Source organism: Chaetura pelagica, unplaced genomic scaffold, assembly GCF_000747805.2.
Source record: "Chaetura pelagica isolate M959 unplaced genomic scaffold, ChaPel_1.0 scaffold76, whole genome shotgun sequence".
Lineage (NCBI taxonomy): Eukaryota > Metazoa > Chordata > Aves > Apodiformes > Apodidae > Chaetura > Chaetura pelagica.
Window position 1 is genome coordinate 4,452,094 of NW_009970723.1, and position 27,578 is coordinate 4,479,671.

General features: G+C 37.1%; 1 protein-coding gene across 1 annotated transcript in view; it reads right to left on the bottom strand.

Moving 5' to 3' along the window:
- Window positions 1-5,627: 5,627 nt before the first annotated feature.
- Window positions 5,628-27,578, bottom strand: part of CNGB3 (cyclic nucleotide gated channel beta 3) — a 60,085-nt gene continuing 38,134 nt past the window's right edge. The window contains exons 10-18 of the mRNA XM_010006495.1: window positions 26,299-26,421; window positions 18,530-18,671; window positions 16,457-16,616; window positions 15,695-15,792; window positions 15,284-15,367; window positions 13,743-13,861; window positions 8,751-8,897; window positions 6,976-7,153; window positions 5,628-5,852 (exon numbers count right to left, since the gene is read on the bottom strand). Coding sequence (XP_010004797.1) covers window positions 5,628-5,852; window positions 6,976-7,153; window positions 8,751-8,897; window positions 13,743-13,861; window positions 15,284-15,367; window positions 15,695-15,792; window positions 16,457-16,616; window positions 18,530-18,671; window positions 26,299-26,421 — 1,276 coding nt within the window. The remainder of the gene's footprint in view (window positions 5,853-6,975; window positions 7,154-8,750; window positions 8,898-13,742; window positions 13,862-15,283; window positions 15,368-15,694; window positions 15,793-16,456; window positions 16,617-18,529; window positions 18,672-26,298; window positions 26,422-27,578) is intronic.

The window sequence follows — 27,578 nt, forward strand, 5'->3', positions numbered from 1 at the left end:
CTGCAAATCACTTTGCCAAATGTGCCTTTTAAGGGCCAAATCTGTAACTGAGTTAATATTTGATGTTGATTTGAGGGAGAGGTCTTACATTGATACATTTTATTTTGAGAAGTCAGAGTGAAAAAAAAGAGATTGAATATGCAGAGAGAAGGGGAGAATGGCTGAAAGTGGAACAGCTGCCTGTTTGAAGAATATGGCCAGTGGGAGTTACTTTTGTGGCGATCAGCACTGAGGACTTTCTCAGTGATCAAAAAAGCAGTCTAAGATTAAAAAACAAGTATATCCCCACTGAGCAGATAGATAAAGCTTCTTATGTGCCTCAACAAATTTGGAATACTTCGGGCATCTGTGTCTCTTATGCCAGCATAACAAAAATTTGTCATAGTTCCATAATTAGACACATGCCAAAACAGAGAGTAAAGACCTCCTTCCATGCCCACTTCACTTTTGCCACTTCTGTGCCAATGCCTGGGATTCAGGGTTGTGTGAACATGAGCCAAACAAGTCATTAAAGTATATATTACTTTATAGTATGAAGTCTCTTAAAGTAGTACGGAAATAACTAGGGTGCATCAAGGTAAACCTAACATCTTAGGAGAATAATATTGGTCTTTGAGGCTACTACTGTAAGGACTGTAAGATGTTTTTCATTGTGTACTGTACTGGAAAATGGGAACTCCAGGTTTTATTTTGATTGGGTTTTTATTTTGGTTTTGTGATTTTGTTTTTTTGTTGGTTTGGGTATCTTTGGTTTTATTTTGTTTTGGCTGTTTTTTTTTTTCCCCTGTAAAACAGCCATGACTTGATCTTTAAAGGGCTGCTTGTGAAGTGGGAATTTACTTTTCAATTAAGTAGTTTTGTCTGATTTTTAACTGCATATTTTCAAAGAGAGAAATGAGAGTTCTTGAATGTGCTACCATTTTTGTATTGGTTTTGTCCTGTTTTGAATCATGCTTCTTTTTCTTGAGCTCACTAATGAAAAGTGCCTGCAGGAATACCAGTCTTTCCTCTTACCTCCCAGTAGGAAGACATGAGAACATCTCTGAGCTTTAACCCTATAACCATACTGTGTTTCTTTAGGTTTATTTACTTGGCTTGAATTTTCTTTTCCATCATTTACCACCATGTGTATATCATGTTGCGTTTTCTTAGTGGACGAATGAAGCTTTCTTCTCTCCCAGTTGCATAGTGCTTGCTGAAGATCTCTTCTGATCGCGTGTGTGTAATGTAAGTGAATGTAAAAGTCTCTTTTATCACTTCAAAATGCCCATCGTGAACAACATAAATTTTGCAGTTTCACATTTGAAGTGGTGTAGAGTTTGACATCCAGCTGATCTGATTTTGGTTGGTCTAGCCACAGCATGTAAGAATAGACTAACACCAAATTTATCATACATAGGCACTCAAGGTTGTCCCAGGTCATAGACTTTGTGACTTTTTGGTGCTGAAGCTCCTTTGTGTGTTTTTGCGTTTTTTTCCCCTGCATGCATAATCCTGTCAGAAGTCTGAATTCACATTAACATTGATGGATCGAAGATATATGTATTTAGATTGTATTATACAACCTGTAAAACATAACAAATGTTTTGTAAACAGTTGATTAGTTATCAATCACAAATTAATATGTTATTTTCTACTATGTTTTCTTTGGTGGAAGGGGGCTCCTAAATAGTTTCAGTGGTGGAAAACTAAGGATGAGTTTTTAGTTCATATTAAGCCAAGGTCTTAAAAAATCTGAATCATGTGTTTGTTTATATAAAAATCTACAGTTGTCTTTTAATCAGTGTAGTGCTAACGTGTTATGACTTTATACATAAATTATACTGAAGTGTCGTGCCAGATATGCAACACAAAATATGATCAAGGAAGCAGCTATAATGAACCTAAGTCACACTGCTGCAAATTGATATTGTATGATTTTGGAACAGTAAACTTTTTCACAGCCACACACTCCATATACATGGAGTGTATATAGAGATAGTAGGATGCAGTGTTAATGCTTTGCCTAGATTCATTGATGAGTACTACTGATGGGAGTACAGGACACTACTGAAGTTCTGGTGGACCCTCTGCCAAAAATATTCTGCTGCATCTGAGTTCTGCTACCAGTTCTAAGTTGCTGTGAAAGTGCATCTAAATGCCTTTAAGTATGTTAGTAGCTATTATTATACTAAATATCTGCTGCATATAAAATACACACAGACTTTTAATTTGCTTGTATTCTATATATAAATTCTGAATTAGAAAATTCATTATCTCTTATTGGAAGAGTGCCTCCCTGTACCTCGATCTTAGGGAGTTAAATAGCATATAAACTACAACTTCTCCATAATGTCCCCTATTCTGTGTAAAAGAATAGTGTTTCAGACCTGACAGCAACAAGGAACATTTTGCCAGTATGACTTTTCTTAGAGGTATGCAGCTAACAGCCTCCTGGAAAATCTGGAAGCCTCCAAGTCAAGCAGTGCAGCAGCTTATGTGTCAAGGGGTGGGTGGGTTATTTAGTTGTTTCACCATTTTTTGTTCGTTTACTTTTACATGTAAAAAAGCCTTACTAGCTTGAGGGTGACAAAGCAAAATATCAAAGTTTTGTAAAGTCGATGTGCTTGTAGGTTACTTGCACCACCTTGTGATAAAAATAAGGTATAGCAGTCTTTGTAATCAAATGCCTTTTAATGGTCTTAATATATATCTGTACAGCAGAGAAATAACCTGTAACCAGAATTTTTTACTTTCCTGTGTATTTCAGTTCTGATGAAGTTAACTGATTTACAATGCCTATGCATTAAAAATACATTTTCAGTATGCTGTTCTTGTGTTGTACTTTTATATTCAGCATTATCTGTGTGATGATAAATGCTGCTTTTGCAGTTCCTAAGATGAGTATTCCATAGGCTAAACAGCTCAGATTTACAACAAACATTATCAGACAAGCGGAGGAATGTTTTTTCACTCGTTGGTTATGAATGTGCAGTGTATATTTCACAAAGCATCACATATGGGCTTTTAGCAAGAAGATCTTCTGAAATGAGACGGTTTTAGCAGTGACTGTTTCATGCTCTTTGCCATGTTAGAGTTCTCTCATGAGAAGAAATTGTTCCTAATATCCAATTTAAACCTACCCTGATGCAACTTGAGATGGTTCTTCCTCTCTTTCTATCAATTATTACCTGGGAGAAGAGACCAAACCCCACCTCCCTACAACCTCCTTTCAGGCAGGTGAAGAGAGCAATATGATCTCCCCGCAGCCTCCTTTACTCCAGACTAAACAACCCCAGTTCCCTCAGATGCTCCTCATAAGACTTGCACTCTTGGCAGAGAGAAAAACAGATGGATGTTACTTCTGTATGGCCATGATCTTCTGCAAATACTGACAATTCTCCTATTTCATTTTGGGTGTAAGAAACTTGAGATCTGTGCATAATTTGGTAGGCTTGCAGGGAGACTGACAAGCTTTCCTGAAATCCTGAGCTGTTGAGAGCTGTATTCTAAACAGTAGTTCATGGGATGCTCTGTTGCTGCAGTGTAATGCTGCTGCAGTCTCAGCCCTTTGTAATACATGTCAGTGTGTGATTGAGGAACATAAATATGCTGACAGTGAAAATGTTTGAAATTAACTGGCAGCATTTGTGTAGGCAGAAGGGGATCAGATCTTTTGCAATGTTATTAGTATAAAAATGTTAAAATAGGGAGTTTTATGTGTTTTCCCCTTTTTGTAATGTTTTGACAACTCTCCGAATGAAAAGATGTGAGAATCATGTATTGTAATGAATTAAAAAATAATTACAGAATAATTACAGAAGGTCTCATTTCTGAAACAGTTATGCAGTATTTTCTAATTTGGGGATTGTATTGAGATGTTCCTGGATGTGCAATAGATGAATAATTCTTTATAATGGATCTTAACACTTTCTACCTCTCCTATGGCATCCTTTTTTCTTACACATTGGAAGACTAGAAATGTACAAATAAAGATGGTTCTTCACATGTAGCAGTTGAACCATGACCTCACTGCTACTGCTACAGAACTTTCTTCTTGAGAGACATTTGGATTTTGGTCATGGCAGAGGTTGTGTGAGATATACAACATATGAAATGAGTCATCCAGTTTTTACTCAGGCAAAGCTCCCACTGATTCTAGTTGGGCTGCCAACTTTGCCTGTGTTTAGAACAGTTCAAAGGCTTTGAAGAGCAGGCCTACAGAATGCACAGCCCACAAGAATGTATATAGCCTGCAGAGTGAATGTTTAATTTTGGTATGGTGCCTTCCTTGATTGGTCAGCTGAGGAGCTGTGAAGCCTGCCCTTGAGATTTCTTGGTTTGGCCTCTGTGTAATGGTCTTAATTCCTAGAACTGTTCATCCAGTCAAAGTGGATAGGAGAGAGAGGAGACATAAACCCATTGAAGAGAAAAAAAGTAATTGATCATTAAGCTTAAAACAGAGCTTCAGCCATTTGTTTCATATTGCATCCCTTTCTGTGATGAGTGGATGCAGAAAGTTGACAGTGTGGAACCTCCTTGTTGGGAAGCTGTGTCCCTCTTAGCTGTGGTTCTTTTAAATTATTTATTTCAGTTCACAGGTACAAATGTAGCTCAGGCCCAGTAAGGCATGAGACTCGCTTTGCACTATCCATCAAAGTTTTTGATGGAGAAGAACAATTGGAGCATTGGTTGGAACTGCGCACCACAGAGCCAGAAGATGTAAATCCTGCTCTTTATAAAATAGGTTTTATTTTTAAAGTGATCAGTTTAGATACTTAGGTTCTTAAAAAAGTTAGCCAATATCAACTGTTTGCACTTCAGAAAGCATTTTAAATGCCCAACCGCTTGAGAAGGTCAAACACGTAAGTGGGTAGACCAAAGTTAAAGGGCAGCCCTGTGGTGAGAGGGAAGGATCCAAGTCTTTGCCATGTTTATTCACCACAGTCAAAAATAACTGGAGCCAATGCTTATGCTTTCAAAGGCAATATCATGGCAATAATTCTGCAATCTGCTTCTCCCCTATGTATTTTGTGATTTTAACTTTTGACGATGGCTTTGTTTTGTAGCCCTCTGTCCCAAGCTAAAACATTCCAACCTATGGCATCGCAGCTTTCTGCACTGAGCGACAGTCATCACAAAAACAAGTCACTGATTAGAAGTATAAAGGAAGGTGAGAAAAGGATCAAGAGAAACATAAGTAACCTCAGCAACAGTAGGGTAGTAACAAGAAAAAGAATAACTATGGAAAACCAGAAAAGAGCATATACAAAAATTGAGAGCAAGCTGAGCAACAGAAATAGCAATAAGCAAGCGAGGATAAACAGGAGAGGGAAGAGGAGAAACAGCAATAAGACAGAGTAAGAGATAAGGGGGAGCATGAATCAAACAACAATGAAGTCGTCCTGAAATACAATATGAGCTCTAATTCCTGTTACACCAGAAGTTCTCTCCTCAGGCTCAGGGTTAAGAGGTAAGTATATAAATTATTTGTCTAGTTGTTTGGGAGAGAAAATGAGGTGCTGGGTTAGATTTTTCTCTTGAATAGTCTCTAGTTTTAATCTCCTGTAGTTAAAAGCAGAGTCACACTAGCCCTCTGAATTCAGCAAGACAACAGATGGGGCCAGAGCCCAAAGCACCATCTATTTCTATTTTTTCTCTTTAACTTCAACTGTAAGGATCTCTCCTTCTCCTGCTCTGGGGGATGGAGACATACTAATGACCAAAGAATCCTTCTTCGTCAAAACTGCAGGTGATTTAGCCTTAGTGTCTGCATTTGATTCTTCCTTTTGTACAGGGGGTGCAGCTGAGGCTGTGGGCTCCACAGGTTTCTTCTCTTGTTCAGGCTTCTTCTCTGCTTCAGCTTGAGGTTCCTAGAAAAAAGAAGTGACATGTTTTCCAATGCTGTGGAAGAAATTCAGGAGGGAGTTCTGTATATGTGATAGAAAGACCTATCATGGATATTATGATTAATTGTGTGCAACACACGTAAATTTGTATTTAGATGCTGAAAATCAATTTCTAAATGAAAAACGCAATTTCAGAATCAGATTACCAACATAAAACCTAAGAAAAGCTAGATTGTGATAGCATAGATTATTAATGAAGCAGGCACGTTTTGGGGCACATGTCCCCTCCTTAGTTCTTGCCTTCCTTTATGTACTTAGACTAGTACAGAAAAAAAAAGTGCTGTGTAAATCTTGACATATTGCCCAGTGCCCCCGTTCCTTGGCCACGCCTATTTTCTAGGAAGTTCACAAATACACATTAAATTGTGCAATGTTTCTGCTCCAATCATAGTGTTGTAATCTTTTGTGTAAGCAAAGTTCTTTATTTAACTTAAAAAAAATAACTAAAAGCACTTCCAGTTCTGCTCTAATGAGAGGTTAGAATTCTGCCACCTTTCGGTAAATACGTAGAACTGAGCAGGTTTTTATTAACATTTCTCAGAACACAGAATAATATGGAAACTATTTTTTCATCAACTAAGTAACAGTTTTCTCATAAGTGCAATATATTAGAGATGTCATCGGTTTAGCTGTGTGGGGGCTAAACTTTAAAATTTCTTCATGATTTCTGGCAACCAGAGATCTTTGAATTAGAATGTTCATTGTGTGCTTGAGTCAGCTAAATCAGGTTAGTGTGTTGGGGTAATTCTGTATTTACTGTTTTTTTCATAAAGGTAGAAGCTCAGATGCCCTTAGGGTCTTTGTAAAGTCTATTTTATGCTGACTTTCTTTGAGAATTTTTCTTTCTTTGATTTTCTTTGCTTTTGTTTTCTATGCTCTCCATAGAGTCCAGGTCTAGGAAATTTTAAGGCAAATTGTGGTCTTTACAGGATTAGGTACATAGTGATATCTCAGCTACTGGTAGTTTTTGCCATTAATTGCAGCAAGGCTACATTTTCATCTACACTGTTGCCTAGGCCCTCCCAGTATTTTTTCTGTTTCCCTCTTCAGCACCTGATTTTTTTAACTCTAGTTTCTGTGGCATTACCTGAGTGTCATCTCTCTTCATCTGCGGTGTATTAGAAGAGTCTCTTTTTCCTCTAAGTCCAGCCATTGCTTTAAACAATTTTGGAGTTTCTTTTTTCTGCCCAAAGAAACCAGCTAAGCCTCGTGGTTCTTGCACTGCTGGTCCTGGAGCAGGTTTCCCCTTCTGCTTCAGCAGCACCCTGGAGATGGGAAGGAATGAAAGCACAAAGCAGTGCTGTGAATCTGAGCAAAGTTCCTGCAAAGGTAAAATGTCACCTTCATATATTAAAAACTGGCAAATTTTCCAGCAGACATTGCCCCAGGTGCAGCGGCAAAGGCAAACCTGGACAAGGTAAGAGTTTTACCCTAGGCGAGTTTTACCCTAGGTTCTGGTACAGTTCTAATTGGAGTTCTGTGCTAATTTGGAGTAAGAATTATAGAATTGTAGAATAATTTTGGTTGCAAAAGACCTATAAGATAATTGAGTCCAACCATAAACCTAACACACTGCCTAGTCCTCCACTAACCCATGTCCCTGAGCACCACAGTTTTCAAGTACCCCCAGGGATGGTGATTCCACCACCTCTGTGGACAGTTTGTTCCAGTGCCTGACACACATTTCAGTGAAGAAATTGTTCCTAATATCCAATCTAAACCTACCCTGGCACAACTTGAGGCTGTCTCCTCTCATCCTATCACTTACGTAGGAGAAGAGACCAACCCTCACATCGCTACAACCTCCTTTCAAGTAGTTGTAGAGAGTGATAAGGTCTCTTCTCAGACCAGAAGGACATTGATGCACAGGTGCATGTCCAGAGGAGGGCAATGAAGATGGTGAAGGGCCTACCTAGAGCACAAGCCTTATGAGTAGTAGCTAAGGGAACCAGAGCTCTTTAGTATGGAGAAAAGGAGGTTGAGAAGACTAGCAAGCAACAGGACTAGAGGAAATGGGCCCAGGTTGTGCCAGGAGAGGTTTAGATTAGATATTAGAAGAAATTCCTTCCCTGAAGGGGTAATTAAACGCTGGAACAAGCTGCTCAGAGAGGTGGTTGAATCCCCATCCCAGGAGGTATTCAAAAGATGTAGAGATGTGGTACTTAGGGACACGTTTTTAAGGACGGGACTTGCTAGAGTTAGATTAATGGTAGGTACAGTTATCTTATGGTTGGACTTGACGATTCTAAAGGACTGTGCCAACCTGAATGATTCTGTGAGTCTGTGATGATTCTCAAGTTACTGTCATTTGATAACCAATTATTTTTGAAACATGCAGAATGCAACCATCTGCTAGCACTTCTACAAACAAAATGTCACTCTTGTTCTATTTTTAGTATTTTCTGTTGAAGTTTCAAGTCTGAGAGCAAGCTTCTGACCTTTGATAGCAATGCAAGGCAACAGCTGAAAGCAATAGGAGCCCTGAAGTGTGCTAATAATGACAAACAGTTTAATACATTTATACTTTTTACAAGGTAATAAGGTACTCATTTTGTCATAATTTTATGGCAAAATCTGACAACATTTTTCCCTTTCAAAGCCAGGAAAGTGGTGATCTTAGAAAGTCTGAGCCAAAGCAAGGAAAAAAACCAAACCCACAACCATTTTTTAACAAAATACACACCTCTCAAAACTGTGTACTTCCATCTTGTCAGGCCTTAACTTTAAATTGATTCCTAACTACTGCTTGAGATTTTGGAAACGCATACAAGTCAGTGGGGGAATTGAAGTGTGTATCTGTAAGCCACAACTGTCCATTCTGCAGCTAAATAATGTCATTTAAAAATTGTTATTAAGACATACTTTGCTTTCTTCATGAGAAGTTTTTCTGAGTCAGGATAGTGAACCAAAATTTCATTGAGTGTTTTCTTGTCCAGGATAAAAAGGTTGGCAAAACCATGCGCCACCACATTGGCAGTCCTTCTGTTTCCTCCACCTGCAGCTAATAGGCTGGAATGAAAAGGAACATTATCAGTCACATTTTTCACTCGTCCTAGTGAGGAATCTCTGTGCTGGTGGTTCTCCACTGAAGTCGTCATAAAGCTCACTTTTGTGCCCCACTGTTGTATCTGATATTCTGTACTGTCCCTTTGCAGCTGGCATTAGAAATATCTTCTTGCCTCAGGAAGGCAAATTGCCACTACTGTTCAGAAATATGTAGATACTAAGGACTCTGAAAGGTCATATTAGACAGAGACACCCACTGCAAGGGGTGCATTTGTTTTAGTCCTCATGTGAACTTGGCATTTCCTCCATTTGATTGTTGAAAAGTATTTACATCAGAAGTAGAGCAGCACACGTCTGTTACTTCTGAAACCCTTATATACAGTGAATTAATGATTTTCCAAAACAAAATAATTTTTCTGAGAGAGTAACTTCTGTGAGACTCTAGTTTTCAGTTTTCTCACATACCATGTGTCATGTTTGAATGTTGGCAAACTGAATGATACGGATTAGGGAGGTCTTTCAAGCTGACAGTTATGTGTCTGCCAGAAAAAATAAAGCTATTTTTTTTCCAAAGTATGGCATTAGACCTATTTAGGAAGCTGCAGTTGGCCATAGGTACCATATCCTCATAAAAGGTAGATGCTGTACAAATACAAATTAAATTATTCATCTTGCATTAAACAAATGAAATTAAGAAAATTATCCTCTCAGCTGTGATGATAAGCAAGAGAAGCTGCATTTTGTTCTTGGTACTAAAATTTCTTTAACACTGTATTCAAGGAGGTCTACCCTAAATGTTTGTCCCTTAAATGTTTCCCAGTGAGTTAATATTTTGAAAGAGTATTTAGAAATATCTGCATTTAAAAGTTATTAATAAGAGCCCCATAAAACATTAATTAACACTTACACAAAATATTAATCAAGGATATATACATATTTGGGTTTATATTAAAACTTATTTATAGAACATATTTCTAAATATTAGTACATACAGATAAACTATTGTATTTTATTTATAAAGGGTAGTATGAGACCTCTACAAGGGTTTTTTCACACATGCACACACACACACAAAGTGTTTTTCTGCTACCCAAGACAGCAATCAATATATGAACTGAAGCTGAAAATGCAATGTATTGTCTTCTTTTTAAACAATTCAGTGCAATGCCTCAGACAGAATAAAACTATTTGCACAACAAGGAAAGCAGCTAAAGAAAATTGTAAACAGCTTTTGAATTCTAATGAATCACTTCTCAACAAGTCATTGAACAATTGTTTTCAGGCTTTCCAAGAGAAAGCTCATTTTATCGAGACAGACTTCAACTAAAGAGATCAGCTATTTCATTAGGGTGATGATGTGAAGTGAATTTTACATGTAAGGCAGTCCTTGCTCAAACTGAATAACTAAGGACAGCATTACAGGCTGAGACAATTGGGGCTGCTAGGCCTGGAGAAGAGAAGGCACTGGGGGGACATTATAGTGGCCTTCTAGTACCTGAAGGGGCTACAGCAAAGCTGGGGAGGGGCATTTTACTAGGGCTTGTAGTGAGAGGACAAGGGGCAATGGATCAAAACTGGAAGAGGGGAGATTTAGGTTAGACATTAGGAAGAAATTCTTCACTATGAGGGTGGTGAGACACTGGAACAGGTTGCCCAGGGAAGTTGTGGATGCCCCATCCCTGGAAGTGTTCAAAGACAGGTTGAATGGTGCCCTGAACAACCAGATCTAGTGACAGGTAATCCTGCCCATGCAAGGGGGTTGGAACTAGATGATCTTTAAGGTCCCTTACTACTCAAACCATTCTATGATTCTATGATTCTGGCCTTCATGATTGAATCTGTTTTGGCTAGACTGTTAAGCATTAATGATAGACCAAATTTTTAAAAATAACTACTTTTGCCTTGCAATAGTTCTTGATGCTGTTATATTAATAGAGAAATTTTGGGGGTTTTGCCTTACATGTTTTTCTCCAGTTGTTAGGCTGAAATGCTGTAATATGAGATGATAATTTTTTAATTCTTATGCTAGCGAATTTAATTTAGAGGCATAAAGTTGTCGAAATGATGGGTTAGCTTATCTATTTTTATTTTTATTTTAATACTTAACTTCTGTAGGAAGCTGCTGGCCACTGAAATTAGCAAATTGATGCAGGGAATGGCAAGCATTTCAGCAGAATGCGTAGGGTTGGGCCAGCTCATCTTGGCACTTTTGTGCACACAGAGAAAATCCTAAGTCAGGGAAGGGAAACAGGTCTGGATCTTCTGTCTGAGCAGAATGCCAAACACCAAAGGCAGACCTTAGTGAAAACAGCAGCTGCCACTTCGTGAGCAGTCCTGGGCCAAGGTGGAAAACGAAATCTTTCACAAAGCTAAATACTCTCTTTAGTTTTCATTTTTTTAAATAAAACTTAGTTACAAAACAGCTGAGAGGCGAAAGCTGAGACTAAACATTAAGAGATCATTCTGTCAAAAATTTATATATAATAATGTTTCAATTTTTCCAGAATTACCCTTTTCTGACAGAAAATTGTTCTAGTGAAATGTGAGTAAATGGATGAATAAGGACATCTGGCTTAAAGTGTAAATTTCTTTGGGCTAATGAAGTGTTGTGTTATAGCTGAGTTTCTCTCTTTCTCAATTGTCTGTACAGACAGGCTCTCATTAAGGCAGCAATCTGTTTGCCTCTGATTCTGAGATTATTTTGCTTCCCCAAACTGATACTATCTATACAGAAAAGCAGTGATGAAGGTAAGATGTTAACTGGAAGACAACTCCTGTTTCTGTAATAATTTTCAAGGACGAAATTGGCAAAGGACCTATTTGAACATTAGTCTTGCATTGGCCTTGTATAATTCAGGGAAATTTATTTAAATAGATTTTTTTTGTTTGTTTTCTTCAGCTCCTTTGCCCTCAGAGACTTTTAAAGTCTCATTTGCATGCATTTTGAATAGAATGAGATTAAAGGAAATGTCTTATAAATCATGTAGGTATACTATTTGGAATGAAGCTGACACATTTCTCTAAACAAACTTTGAATCAGAAATCAAAAGGAAATCAGTGTGATACCAGGTAATAACCATGCTATCAATATTGAGGAGAAAACTTGAATGTGCTAAATGAAGCGATATTTCATCCATTAAAGATGATTTTTTTTTCATTTTCTTCTGCTATACAGTGTTCAGAAGACCTTGAGAAGACTTACAGAGAGATATGCTAAACAAACTCATTATTTTCTAATGCTTCTCCACAAAGAAGAGGATAAATCTCTACTGATACACATAGTACTTCATTTCTTTGCTTTCCTTCAGTTTTGGAGATAGCTGCCTGTTGCTGTATTTTCTCCTCAAGTTTATGTGCTTCCTGTCATTTATATGCAAATTACATGTCTCTGAACTGGTATGCTGCTGCAATAGGTCAATGATGAATAAAAGAGGACTAGAATTGTAGAGCTATAGCATTACTGAGGGTTTTTACTGGCCATATTCACACATATATTGGGAAGGGAACCTTTAAAGGCTGTTGTGTAATTCTTTTGTGGAAACAAGTGCTCTCCTGTGTTAGATCAAAAGTTTGAAAAACCTTCCCTTATTTCCAAACCAATCATTAGAATTTCTCAGTTCAAGAAATAAAATCCTCACTCCAAATAAATAATTGAAAACTAAGTGTGTGCTATATATCTGGGCTGCTGTAACCTTTTCTTTTGTCTTTTCAATATCCAGCCCTTACAGAAAATCAGTGCATTCTCAGATTTTTCACACTATTTACAATACAGCCTTTTTTTTTTTTTTTTTGGAGGCTTTGCTCAAGTATCACATTGTCACACAGAGAAATAACGTTTCAAATAACCTCTGACAGAGCTGATACAATTTCACTTTCCCACTCAATAAAAAAAGTCTTTATCTATAGGATATATCAGGTATTTTCCACTTGTGGTTTAAGCAAGCTCTATGTGCATGTCACTGGAGAAATGGAAAAGTTTCCCCTACCACAAAGGGAGACACAAGTAGAAGATAAACGTAAACCTGGCACAGAGCTGATTACCGCTTTTCAAAAGGCAGATTAATGCTACCAGCAAGAGGATTAAGAATAACAGAAAGCCAGCTGGAAGAAATCAAGAATCCAGTTTATCACATGCAGCAGCACGTGTATTTTACTACTTCTCCTCAGGCCAACCTCAGCAGGGGATGCAGTACCTAAAAATTAGCACTTGGTTGGCTAATTGGGGAACATGGCCCAGAAGAGTTAATAGATTTTGCATAGCAACCACATGGAGAATATAAAAACCATTTCTAACTGCCTGAGAAAAAAATTTCTTGTCCACATAAACTCACACCCAAAAATCTGTTCTGTCAGCCTTTTTCTTGATTTGTGGGCTCTTAAACAAATACATTTTCAAATGTGGATGCCTGATTTTTGGCAATTTAATCCTTACTTCAGCTCCTAAATGAACCAATCTTATTTGCTATTTTAGATCTCCTTTGTTGGAAATTAGTTAACATTTTTACTATTTTCTCTGTGAGAGCACCTAGTCTCACTATCCATGCAATAAAATGCATTTGCTCCTGCTGTATTGCAGACCTCAGAAAAGGAAGGTGTGATAAACATTTTAAAAATTGAAGAAGTCTGTTTGTGTATCTCTGTATACATTGCCCAAAACACTGGTCAAAAATTTTGCCAGACTAGTCTCTGATGCTTCGCGTCAAATTTTCCTTCCCTGACCTGCATCTCCTTGCTGGGTGTCCTCTTGGTTAATCCTAACAACTTTCCAGCCTCCCATGGTAGTAGGTAAACAAATGCTGATTATTTGATTAGTTCTAAAGAAAGTGTTAAAAATAGTGATGGACCTACCTGATCTCCCCAAACACAGATCCCGCTCTGAGTGTAACCAGAACTTTTGTACCATCAGGGCCTCCAAGGACTTGAACTTCACCCTGTTTGATGATGTACATCTCTCTGCCAATCTCTCCCTGTGAACACAAACACAAAAAGAACTCATATTTTAGCAGGGCAGTGTTTTTGTGTTAGAATTATCTGACAAAATCTTCTTTAAATATCTTTCCCCTTTCTTATATACCAATTCACTGGTATCATGGAACCATAAATGTTTACCCTTCTTTTCCTAGCACTGAGCACTAGTGCAAGGACTGGCTCTGGCAGATACAATTGTGATGTGAGACAATATTTAAACAGAAGACTATCTAGGCCAGCTTAGACATAGAAGACTAGATAATAACCAGGATTGTAGCAGTAATTTCCATCAACTGTTCTGGTGGAAATGCAAGTTCTTCAGCAGCATTGTTAATAACAAATGCAAAAAGCCCAGCTTCATGGTAAAAATATCTTCAGTTTTTGCACTATTATTTCTAATCATCACTCACCTAATTTAAAGGGAAAATAAGAAACAACAATAATTCAAAACTTTGTCTACTTTTATGTAAATCACTGCATGGTTTAAGAGATTATTAGTTTATTATTTTTTACATGATCTACTAAGATTCACATCTCAGTAAGACAGACAAATATTTTCCACTCACACAGCTAGAGCAATGGAAGCAAAGCAGCATTTTCATTTTAGACCATAATTAACATACTAGACTAGAACTCCTATATTGGGGGCTCTGATGGTCTCTTCTGGGTGTGGTATGAACTGTAGGTCAGTTGTGACACCAGTAACAGTACTGATAATACACGATCCCTGTGCTTTAATATATCAAACACTGCCTGTAAGTATATTTACATGCCTTTCAAAAAGAGACTTGGGCTCACTTGATCAAAAGCTGAGCTTTCTACCTGTGATCTCGGGTCATGTTGAGCCAAAATGCTAAGAGAAGAGATGCTTCTTTGCTAAGGGACAGTGTGACAATGTTCAGCTGGGATTCTGGAGGTGGATCAAAGCTGCAAGTTAAACTGGAGCAAGACCAGATCCTGCTGTAAAGAACAGTATGGGATACAGTGTATTTTCTACATTCTTTGATAGTTACAATGAAGAGTTTCTGAATACACACAAACAAAGCGCATGCAAATCATAATAGATTGAGATCTGTAGGCTAGGTTTGCATGTATATTTGTATAAAATTAGGTTAGCTCCATTTAAAATATTAAAACTTCATGTTGTATAACCAGATAAGCCATATTTACGTTAAGTATTTTCCCATATTACTATAATTTTATGTTTGATAATATAAGTCATAAAATCTGTATTGTCTTGTTATAGGTGGAAACTTGAGAGCACATTTGTTATTATTACACAGAGTACCTTAATTACTGTTACACTATATAATTCACTCAGGATTAATTTTATTGAAATAATACTGTTGACCCAGAGCTGAACCCTTTTTTCAAAATACATACTATAATTTTTTTCATTTTAAAGAAACAACAGTGTTCACCTTTTTGCAAACGAAGTCACCAGGTAAATAAACAATGGATTTCAACCTCAGCAGCATGTCATAAATCATCTGGGTATCGCATCCCTGTTAAAATAGTTAGAATTGATTGCTCCATTAATTCAGTAATAAACGTGATTATTAGTGCTTACACTGGGCAGCAAACTCCAACAACACACAAATGATCCAGGAATTTATAAATGGAATGCAAATGCAAAATATCATGAAGAGCAGCTTTTAAAGCAGAGAGAAGACTGAAAGAACTATAATTTCAGATACTTATAAAGTTCCCTTTGGAAACAGCTCTTCATTTTTTACAAAGTAAGCTTGTTTTTATCTAAGTTTGCTGTGGAACCACGGTTAGTGTTCTTCACAGCTTTATGGTTTTCCTACGTGATATTAAAAAATACTTGCTTTGAATAAGTCAACTTTATTGACAATGGCAAAGTTCACATCAATTGCAATGGCTAATTGCATTTTGGTTGGCATCTGCTCCAGTAATTCTGATTCATCTGTAAAAGAAAAAAAAAACCAAACAACTCTGTTAGTTAGAAATTAAAAGGGAGAATGAAAGAATGTTCATAAAAATGAACATCATACAGAAAATAACCTAATGGAGCTATTCTTGCATTTATGAGTTTGAATGAGGAAGCTGCTAATATGCTTGTACTAAGTTTCATATCTTGTCTAAAGTTATAACCAGACTAATATATAAATTACTAGAATTTTTTGCATTACTGTCATATTGATTTGGAGTTACTTTTTTTTTTTTTTTTTTTTTTTGTAGGGTGTTCTTATTCATGTCATTCCAGAGGAATTAGAACACAGTAGTGTTATTTAGCAATGCAGATGTTTTATTATTGTGTTGTTTATGTGAAAGTGGATATGACATGAAGAGGTATATCAAATGAGCAATAGAGAGAAGCGAGCTGTGCTCCCTTTTTGATTATGCATATTTATTCATACTGCAGAAGTTACTGCACGTAGCAGAATCTTCTAAGATGGATTGCTCAGTTTGGAAACCCAGTCTCCTCTCTTCCTCTGCACACCTCCCCACCATCTTTTTTTTTTTTTTTTTTTTTTTTTAATATAAAGTAAATTGAGTACCCTCCTCTCACTTCTCTCATGCAATTCACAAGAGGAGAAATGTTAATTTCACCCTGTATCTATACTTACCCAACATTCCCTGAGAGTCCCATGTGTATTCATACCAGGTTCGAACACGGTTTTGGACCAATCTTGGAATAGAGTAAGTGTTCATATAGGAGACAGTGTTGTCCATACAGGAACGGTAGTAGTTCTGTCCTGCAGTAGCTGCTCCAATTACATCTCTCATCTGTAAACATCAGTTTATTGTTACAACACATTTCAGCAATTTATGTATCTTGTCAACAACATATAGGAAGAAGAAAACACTTGTTTGCAAAAATCACTCAATCATTATGCATTCAGCTGAATGTTTTGAATAAGTGTTTCACCTGCTTTTTTTGAAGCATTACAGATTTAATCTAATTATGTTGGAAAGTCTATATTCATGACTTTAAAGGAATAATCTGTGGGGTTTACCTTATTCTTCTGTCTCCTATTTCTGGACATGGGTAAAGAATATAGATAATGCTTTTCTTAACAATCCATAATAAAGCTACTCTGCATTTGGAGTGTAATTCAAGTCAGAAGTGAAGCAAACTGGGCTTAATTTTGCTAATAACATTAGCTGGCACTACTAAAATTAATATCCTGCAAGTGTTTGAGTAGTTGAAAGAATCTGGGCTTTGAGCTGAAAGGTGATTTTAGTGCAGGAACATACATTAACATTCTAACACAAATGTAATTTAATTTTTAGAAAGTTAATGAATTAATGTTCATAGATATTCCTGCTTCAAAAGCATAACTAAATAGACATATTCTTATAGAATAGCTTCATATTGCAGTGGCCAAGGACTACTTTGCTGGTGGGCTGAATTCTGCTGTCTTATTACAGTGATGGGCCTGACTGCAACAGGAATAATAATTTTTAGGCAAGTGTGGTAAACCAGAAATATCTCAGTAATTTTAAGAGCTCTTTGTAAACAGGAACTATAGCAAACTGCAACAAAGCTGTTAGTGTGTTAAGATTTAAGGTCTGAGTCAACAAATTACTCATTACAAAATCTGAACTGCAGAATCTTCCAGGGAATGCTGCTCTCATTGACATATCAATTTAGGAAAAAATATAAATATGCATACTTTGAAGTTTCATCCAATATACTCAAAGTCAATATTTTTCCAGAAGAAAACATTTATATGAATAAAATGTATTTTGCATTATTTTTGGTAATTCTTGTTTCTGAATGAATTCTAAATCCTATAGGCAAGAGTCTATAATGACAGTTATTTCTTCTTGGACCTCTAGGCAACAAGAGACACATCCACTTTTTCACTGTTTGATTGAACTTTTAAAATCCTGTATTGAAAATAGAAATGAAAAATAGAAATTTCAGTTTTCATCTCTATTTTTTAAAAAATAATAATTCTTCCAATAACATGCATGCATAAATCAAAAGGTCTGGAATACTTTCTAAAGGGAATCCAGTGAGACAGTCTCACACAGGAAATATGGCATTTGTTTTTCTGTAGGCGAGGTATTTTAAAACCTATGGATCTAAAGCCCAAGTTTAATTGTTACAAACTAGAAATATTTCAGTTACGGTCATTTGGAAATATAATTGATTTAGTCTGCAATGGGCTTTTTTTTTTTCCCCCTCCTGCCAAGTAAGAACCAAGAGAAAGAGAAAATCATTTTCAGGTTAACAAATATTTTGGAAATTACAGAAGAAAAAGGATTTCTAGTTTGACAGAAATAAGAGAAATTTCATTAACAGTATTCTATTGGCAGTAGTACCCAGTGTGATTTAATAATTTACACATATTAAGATCATATCTACAATTATTTTTTATATCACATTTAACAGTATAATGGGAATGTCAAGGAACTGTCTCCTTGGCTATGAGGATGAAAAAAGGAATTCTACATAGTTTCAAGGATTGTTTGTGTGCTGCCTTCAAATCAGCTTCTGTGCAAAAAGGCTACAATACTGGGAACTGATTAAACAGATGTATTTGTCAGAATATAAGCACATATGACAGTTGAATAGCAAGACATTCAGGTGGCAGCTAAACATTTTCCCAGGACTAAAGTCCATTATATTGAATATATTATCACTGTATTACAGTAATTCGAACATATTAGTTATTGATTTTTTGAGGTACCTGACCAATTAAGCTGGAGAAGACAAAGACACCCGAGAAATAATTCAGGAGTTGAAAAACTATCTCAAACAGGGTTTGTGGTTCTGGAAGGCCACCGATGGTGATTAAAGTACGAACCGCCCAGTAGTAACATCTCAGATACCTGTGGATACAGACAGTACTTCTGTCATTGACTGTAGGTATTGATGTGGTAGAAGTTAAGCATATACCTACCTGAGTTGGGCCTTTCAGTGATGTTTTTCTGTCCAAAAGACCTTCAGTACTTTTTATAAAGGGTTATGACATTACAAAAGATAGGTTATGTAAATCATGGAACTGAATATTCTTCACTGACAGCAAAATAAGTGTATATGGGAAATGCAATGGTTAGTTACTGTTCTCCAGGAAGTCTATGCTACATTACAGAAGACTTCTGTAACAAAGTGCCAAAGTAGACATGACAGTGTTTGAATGCTACCAGTAAAGATGGCATGATGTTAAAAGCACTCTAAAAGTGTAGCATACAAGATGCTCACACATCTGATGGTCTTTTCTATGGCTTGACTTGATGACATCAGTGTGAAGCTTCATGGTGGACATGGCAAATGCAGTGTTGTTCTTTTTGTGTCCATTTTCCTACATACATAATCCTCCTGGATTATGTCAAACAGAAGTTATATGTTTCCACAAGCTGCATGTTCATCCAGCTTCTCCAAACCACTTCATTTAGTACTGAAGTGTTGACTCCTACATTAACTTTTCCTAGTGGCTGGTATCCACTACCCTATCTGTCACCTTAACAAACACTTTCCTGCATTCTTCACTACTTTCCCTCATGCCTCAGAAGACCTGTCCACCAATGATGACAAAACTACCTTGTTAACACCCTTCAAGACTTTTCTAAGAACTCTCTTGATCTAGAACCCAAATTTAGCAGTAAGCAATGGTCAGTCACTGAAACTCTGCTTCAATGTATGGCTTATACTGACTCCTTCACAGTAAGTGTCTGCTGTCTGTCACTTCTCATACCTGAAGTATGAGCTTTTTGGCTAAAGACTGCTTTGCTCTGTTTGTAGAGCCCTTTTTGTACAGCCTGGTGCATGAGCGAGCCCGTTGCATTCAAGTGTATTTCTATTAGTATGATAACATTAGTTTATGAAAACAACAAAGGACCTGTTATTTTTATTTTTAAAATTTATTTTGTTAGGATAGTCATAATTACTGTCTTATTTATATATATATACATGAAATGCCTTGGCATCTCTAAGATTCTGTTCTAAATTTTATTGTAGAATGTGGCACTGCTATTAATGCAGCAACCCCTATACTATGCAGCGGGGATTAATTATTTAAAATAATTGTCATGAATGTGCTATCATTTCTTTCTTTTCTGAGCTAACAAGTAATTGGTTTTAAAAGCCTGCTATGAATTAGAATTTGGCTTCTTAAGTCTCTGTCCAATCAGCCTTCAGCTTCACTAATGATTAGGAGTGGATGTACATTTTTTCAGTTGTACAATCAGATTTTCAGTTATTTCATCTATGACTATTGCTTCTGAAGCAATGAAGATTCCTCCTATTTGTCAAATTTTGTTGAGTTTGAAATAAAACATTAAAATATAACACAGAAGAAATACTTCTGGAGATGTTTGTTTTGAAGTATACAGTCTTGCATTCATTTTCTCAGGCCTGCCTTAAACCTCAGGGTACCTGATCTGCTGGCAGATTTCAGTTGTACATTTGCATTTGTTGGCCTCCACTTTTCAAGTCCTCTCTTATTAAGAAATGAACTCTACTCCTATTAATAAAAGACCCATGTAACAGTACAATTGGAGGGCTGATTTTGTGCAAAAATGAGAAAATAAATTCACAATAACCAGTTCCAATGAGGGTTTTTCTTTAAATAACTTGACAGTGTTTCCAAGCCTGTAACCTAAAATATCAGGATTTACCAAGCAATCAATTTCTGATTTTCATTACAAAGTCACTTTTCTCTTAGTTGCAGATTAATGAAATGTGATAATGATGATTTTTGCCATAGTTTTCTAGTTTTAGATTTTAATAGTCAGAACTGCCTATTTCCATTCAGAGTCCTTAAGGCAAGAAATTAATTGCATATCTGCATATCATTTTTCATTGTTAAGGGTGCAAAATGAACAACTGGATTACACCACTATAATATTTTCACTTGGGATTAAAAAAAATAATCGTCTATGCATGCTTTCAGCAAAGTATGCATAAGTGGCAGATTTCTCTCAGACTTTTGTAAAATAAATTAATAAACAGTGAGAAAAAGCCTCAGATATGTTTTGAAAGAACTGCAGATTTAAGCATGAAATTATGTCTCTAGCTTGTCTGAGGGGAATTATCATTAAAAGAATATTAATATATAATTTTTCATACCTGAGAATGCTTTAGAGCTTGAAATATTTATAATTTATGGATATAAAAGTAAAGAAATTAATACAGTAGTTACTATAGGAAATGAAAGTAATTAACCAACTCTTTCATCCCCAATGGCCTTGGATGCCAAGCTTGCTAAATCCACCAGGACAGTTAATATGATCTTTGTTCTGGGAACATCTACAAAAAATGAAAGCATCTCAAAGGAATTTAGGGGTCACATTCTTTTCTGCAGAGTTTTGTATACAAAATGTGAGAGATTTTTTTGAGATCAGCCCAACCCTTTTGAAGGTGTAGTTAATGAAGTGTATTCTGTAATTTTACTTTAAAATAAACTTTCTATGGGCAAAGTAATACAATATTCACTATTTCTTAGGCACTGGCTTTATATTTTCTCCAGTTATGCATTTTATTGGTTTTATTTTCATCCAAAATGAAAGTTATATAGTTGAAATATAATGCAGCTGTTTTCCCTACGATGGGGAGAAATGAGATTGTAAATTTTTTTTAAGGGAAGCCAGGAAAAAAAGGGACTCCCATTTCAACAGCATTAGCAGCTCTGCTTCCTACTAGCTAGTGTCTGCAAACCATCATTGCTCACCATACGGTTTGCTAGCCAGCTATGAAATTACTGTTGAAGCCAATAACATGAGACAAGAAAGGGATTTTCCCTCTACGCAACATAAAGAGTATGTTTATCCTTCAGGCAACCAAACTACTAGATTCTTCCCTAAAGTAAGTCCTAGGTTTGAAAACATTCACAAACCCTACAAATAAGATACCTCTTAATATTATGGCAATAGAAATACCTTTTTCATAAAAGTCCATTTCAGAGTATGCTAAACTTCTTAAATGGTTTTTGGTTAATACAGGTAAATAAAATCTTTATGCATTTGACTATGAGTTTTTAAGGCAGAATTCACACAATTCATTTCAGCCCAGGGAAGCATTACTTCAAGACTATGATGTTAGACTTCTATCAGATTGCAACCGGTATAAGTTTAAGCAGAGTAAATAAATGACTTTAATAAGTTGGCATTTCTATATTATTTTTAATATTTTATATTTTATTTTATATTTTTTAAACTAGTATATGACCTCCTTCCTGGTACCTCTTTTTTTTGAGTGATTTATTCATCGAGTAGCTGTTGGTATGATGATCTCAGAAAGAATGGTGTAAACTTCAAAGCTTTTACTTAAAAAATACAGCTGCAAGTAGCAGGTCTGAAAGCATGAAGTTTGACGCACCAATGAGCTGGGCTGTGCACTCACAGATTGCCTGGAGACATCAGACCTACTACAAGTGCAATGTATAGCTGATACCCAGGAGACATCCTTTAAGATTTGCTAGTCTTACTACACATTGGGCAATGCATTCCAAAGTAGAGTTGTTCTAGACACACATAGTGATTGTTTTGTGGGACTTTGGATATCTGCCAAGTCTGTGCTCAGAGATGGAAGGCAGCAAGCTATGGAGAAACAGGATGCAAATAAATGTTTTGGGTAATTTTGCAGACTTGTGTCTTGTGTGGCTAATTTGGGTGTGTTGCAGTGGGGCAAAGTTTACCGCACCTCTGGCTAAAGGCTTTGAATGAAGGCTGCCATGCAAAAGACCTCAAATCTTCCTGGACATTTTAGGCCCTGGACATCAGCTGGAAAAGAATGCAGCTAGCAGACATTTGCAATAAGAGCTACTTTGATAATTTTGCTTGTTGTTTGAGTGTTCTGTACACTTGTTAGTTATAAATTGTTATAAATTGAAGTTCACCAATTAGTATGCCAGCTCAACAGCATATATCTATAAAAAACTAATAAGAGAAACTGTCATCTGTCATCTTTTTAGCTCAGAAAGAGAAAAAGAGTGAAACTAGAAGTGCTGCCATTTTTAAGAATGGTTTTGGCCACGTCTAGCAACATTTTATAGACATAGCAGGGATTCTACATAAAATATTCATGCCACTAAATCAGTGCCTGATATCTGCTTTGGTTCAATGTAATCTGAGACCACTAGAATTTTTATATGTTTATCAAACTGCTTACTGCCATTTCTTCCAGTTAGCTAAGAGGTTATGTTTGTCTTATCTCCTTTCTGAATGTGTTCCTGTTCTACCTGAGACTGATGGCATATTTACTTCAAATATTGGCAACTCTGACTGTTATGTTAAAGGAATTTACATCTGCACTGCTGTGCCATAACATATACTGCAGTTCTGGTCGATTTTTCTGACAGTTTTTTCTGGATTGTTCTTCCTGCTTTACAAAGAAATGAATATACATAGAATTATCTTATCTCATATGTTTAAATTCATGTTGCATCTAGAATAATCATTAATGTTCACATAATGCTTCTTTGCTAAAAAACCCCAAATATTCAACAATTAGCTAATATGTCTCTCGTGATACTGCACCTGGAATACTGTGTACAGCTCTGGAGTCCTAAGTACAGGAAAGACACAAAACTGTTGGAGAGGGTCCAGAGAAGGGCCACGAAGATGATCAAAGGCCTGGAGCACCTCTGCTATGAAGACAGGCTGAGGGAGTTGGGGCTGTTCAGTCTGGCAAAGAGAAGGCTCCAGGGAGACCTTATAGTGGCTTTCCAGTACTAGAAAGGGGCCTAAAGGAAAGCTGGGGAGGGGCTTTTTACCAGAGAGGGTAGTGACAGGACAAAGGGCAGTGGTTTTGAATTGAAAGAGGGGAGATTTAGGTTAAACATCAGGAAGGAATTCTTCACCTTGAGCATAGTAAAGTGCTGAAGTAGGTTGCCTGGAGAGGTTGTGGATGTCCCATCCCTGGAGGTGTTTAAGGCAAGGCTGCATGAGGCTTTGTGCAGCCTGGTCCAGTGTGAGGTGTCCCTGCTGATAGCAGGGAAGTTGGAACCTGATGAGCTTCCAGCCATTTTATGATTCTATGATTCTATGTCATGACTGACTTTCCAAAGTGATGACTATCCCCTACATCAAGCATCTGCTGTTAGTGGGATATCAAAGTATGCTTCATAAAATGTAGCTCCACATGGGATACATTTTGGGGTTCCATGTACATGAGATCATATGTAATCTAGTATGAGTTAAATAAGGCAAAAAATTAATGCATTCACCAACTAATGTCAAGATGACATAGATTAATGGCTTAATAAGGCTCTACATGGATATATTCTAATATGAATTTTATTCCAGCATCTCAGAATTACAGAATCATTAAGGTTGGGAAAGACCTTCAAGATCATCTAGTCCAACCACTAACCCTACGGAGTCCAGCACTAAGCCATATTCCCAAGCACCACATCTAGATGACTTACACATCCAGGGATGATGACTCAACCACCTCCTTGGACAGCCTGTTCCAATGTCTGACAACCCTTTCAGTGAAAAAGTTCTTTCTAATGTCTAGTCTAAACCTCCTCTGGAACAGCTTGAGGCCATTTCCTCTTGTTCTATCACCAATTATTTGTGAGAAGAGACCAGCATCTATCTCTTTACAATATCCTTTCAGGTAGTTGTAGAGGGCAATGAGGTCTCCCATCAGCCTCCTTCAGACTAAACAGCCCCAGTTCCCTCAGATGCTCTTCATGAGACTTGTTCTCAAGGCCCTTCACCAGCTTCATTGCCCTTCTTTGGACATGCTCCAGCATCTTGATGTATTTCTTCTATTGAGGTGCCCAAAACTGGACACAGTTTTCAAAGCATGGCTGCATCAATGCCAAGTACAGAGGATTTATCACCTCCCTGGTCCTGCTTGCCACACTATTCCTGATACAGGTCAGGATGCCATTGGCCTTCATGGCCACTTGGGCACACTGCTGGCTCATATTCAGCCACCTATCAATCAACACCCTCAAGTGTCTTTCTGCTGGACAGCTTTCCAGCCACTCTTCCCTAAGCCTGCAGCATTGCTGGGGTTGTGGCCCAAGTGGAGGACCCAGCACTTGACTTTGTTGAACTTCATGCAGTTGACCTCAGCCCATTGATCTAGTCTGTTCAGGTCCCTCTGTAGAGCCTCCCTACCCTCAGGCAGATCAACATTCCCTCCCAACTTGGTGTCATCTGCAAACTTACTGAGGGTGCATTCTATCTCCTCATCAAGATCATTGAAAAAGATGTTAAAAAGAAATGGTTCCAACACTAAGCCCCGAGGAACTTGTGACCAGTCACCAGCTGGATTTAACTCCATTCACCACTGCTCTCTGGGCCCAGCTATCCAGCCAGTGTTTTACCCAGCAGAGCGGATGCCCATCCAAGCCATGAGCAGCCAGTTTTTTCATCAGAATGCTGTGGGAAACAGTGTCAAAAGCTTTATGGAAGTCTAGGTAGATAACATCCACAGTCCCACTGAGCTCCATGACTTTGCTAGCATGTCTGACTGCAGTACTCAAGCTGAATATTTAGTGGTATGTGGAAACTTCATCCATGTCATTTTTTAAAGTGAGAACCCTAATTATGAAAAATCAATGCCACTTTACTCAAAGTGTGTTTTACTCTCCAAGGCTAGATTCTTACCCTTCAAGATAGTGATTTTACACTAAACTCGTGAAGTGTGACAAAATTACAAGCAAGAGGAGCATTTCCCCAAGAGAAATGTGAGAAGTTGTTTAATGGATGATTTATGACAGCATTAGCATATTATATGCAGTTTTCAAAGAACGTAATTAATGAATAAGTTGAGCTTCGGTGACTTTACTATATTACGTCCTTTGAAAGAATGAATGTTCATACATCTGAACCTACTAGATATGTTTATATAACTACACACAAAATATATTATAACTTCACTATTTTGTCTTGGTTCCTCTCTATCATCTTAATGAATGTGTCTTACATGGCACCCAACCTAGTGCTTCACAGGGAGTTTGTGGAAATGTGTGCCAACATCCAGTCCTTCCCACTGGAGTCTGCCACATGTTTAAGCCAAACCTTCTCAAAAGGTCTAATTAGCTCAGTGAAAGTGGGTGGAATTTTTTCAGGCCAATCACCATGGTGTTTAGAGGGACTGAAGTGTTGCATTTTAACAACACAATGTAGTATGGCAGAAACTCCCCTCCCCCGATTCCTTTGAGGGGTTGTTCTGCAATCCTTCTAACAGTTCCCATGTGCATATGCAACCACTTAAGTTTAATTTATGACCTTTGCTGACTTCTAAATGTTTGTTAGTACTTAGCACTAACTCATAACCCTATAAAAGCTGAAAGTGATAAACTGATTATTCACTGCATCTGACATCTAAATATGTGTTAATAATGGAAGTTGCTAATCAGCAGTCATGGTGCTGAGAGTTTGCTATTCAAGCACTTGTAAAGTAAGGGCATCTACTGCAAGCAAAGATATGGGAAAAGGAAGGGGATGCAGAAAGTAGCAAAATCATCAAAAATCTCTTGCTGGAGAAAGGACTTACATGTTTCCTTCGCCATCGTACACCCATCTAGTGCTGCCAAGTCCTTCATAGTCTGAAGCCCAATAATACAGGCATGCATTGATGTGCAAGATAAACAGCAAGTATCCAGTTGTTCGAATGACCCTGTAAAAGTCAACAGATTCCTGTAAAACAACTTACATTTTTCCTTCCTTTTCAATATGGAGCCCATTCCTTTTCTGGATCAACAATGTTTATGTTAAGCATTCACTAAATATTTCCTGACCTGTATTGATTCTGTGAAAAAAATAGCTGGCAGTTACCTGTGTCTTACATTTGTGCAAGATCAAATAAATATCTTTCCTAGAATATATGACACAGGGTAATTTTAAAATTCTGATTGTTTGAGGACTTTAGTGCTTTAACTGGCTGTGAATATTTACAGAAATTTGAAGCTGTATTACTGAGGCTAGAGGATAAAAATTAATGTGTTTGCCAAACTCTGTTCAAGATAGGCTCTAAACTTGTGAACTAAAGCCGAGAAATGTCTGAGGTCAGAAATGAGCTGCTTTACAAGAGCTGTGCTAGGAAGCCTGCAGTAGATCAGCTAAATAGCATGATTTAGAGGCTACAGCAAGAGTATTGCTAATCCCAGTTCTTACGTGTATGGCCAGTTCTCTGAAGAACACGAACGATGAACTATGAAAGCCCCAAGCAGCTTTCTGTTTAATACAATGAGTAGATAAGATGTAGTAAGAAGAGAATCCACCCAGGTGCATGCACTTGCTGTGTAGAGGTTTAGTTTTACATTATCCAATTAAGTGGTGCCTCATCACTCAACGGGTGACCACATCATGATCGCAGATCAAAACAGCATTGCTGCATTCAAGTAAAATGCAATAGTTTGCGCAAGCAGCCTGTCTTTTAAATATTTTTTAGCTCCCATTTGTACTCTTCTTCTGTAAAACTTCCACTCTTCTCCATTTATCCTCTTTCTTTCCTTACCCTAATGCCTTCTGGTATGCCAATTAAGAGATTTTTGTCATTTAAATATTTTATCAATGAGCACCCTGAAAACAGGGAGTCAATGCTTTCTGAATTAGGTTTTAGAACATTGTGTCAGATCATGGCATGACATATTTAATAGGTGTTTTTGCAAATACAAAATATAGCATTTTGGTAGCACAGTATGCAGGCATTTTTTTAAAACCACAAACCTTAGCAATGTACTGATGGAAAAATCTATAGATCATAAAGTGTTAACCCTATATATAATAAGAAATCTGGAAGTCCATGTGCTTTTCCTTTGTTTTTCTGCACAT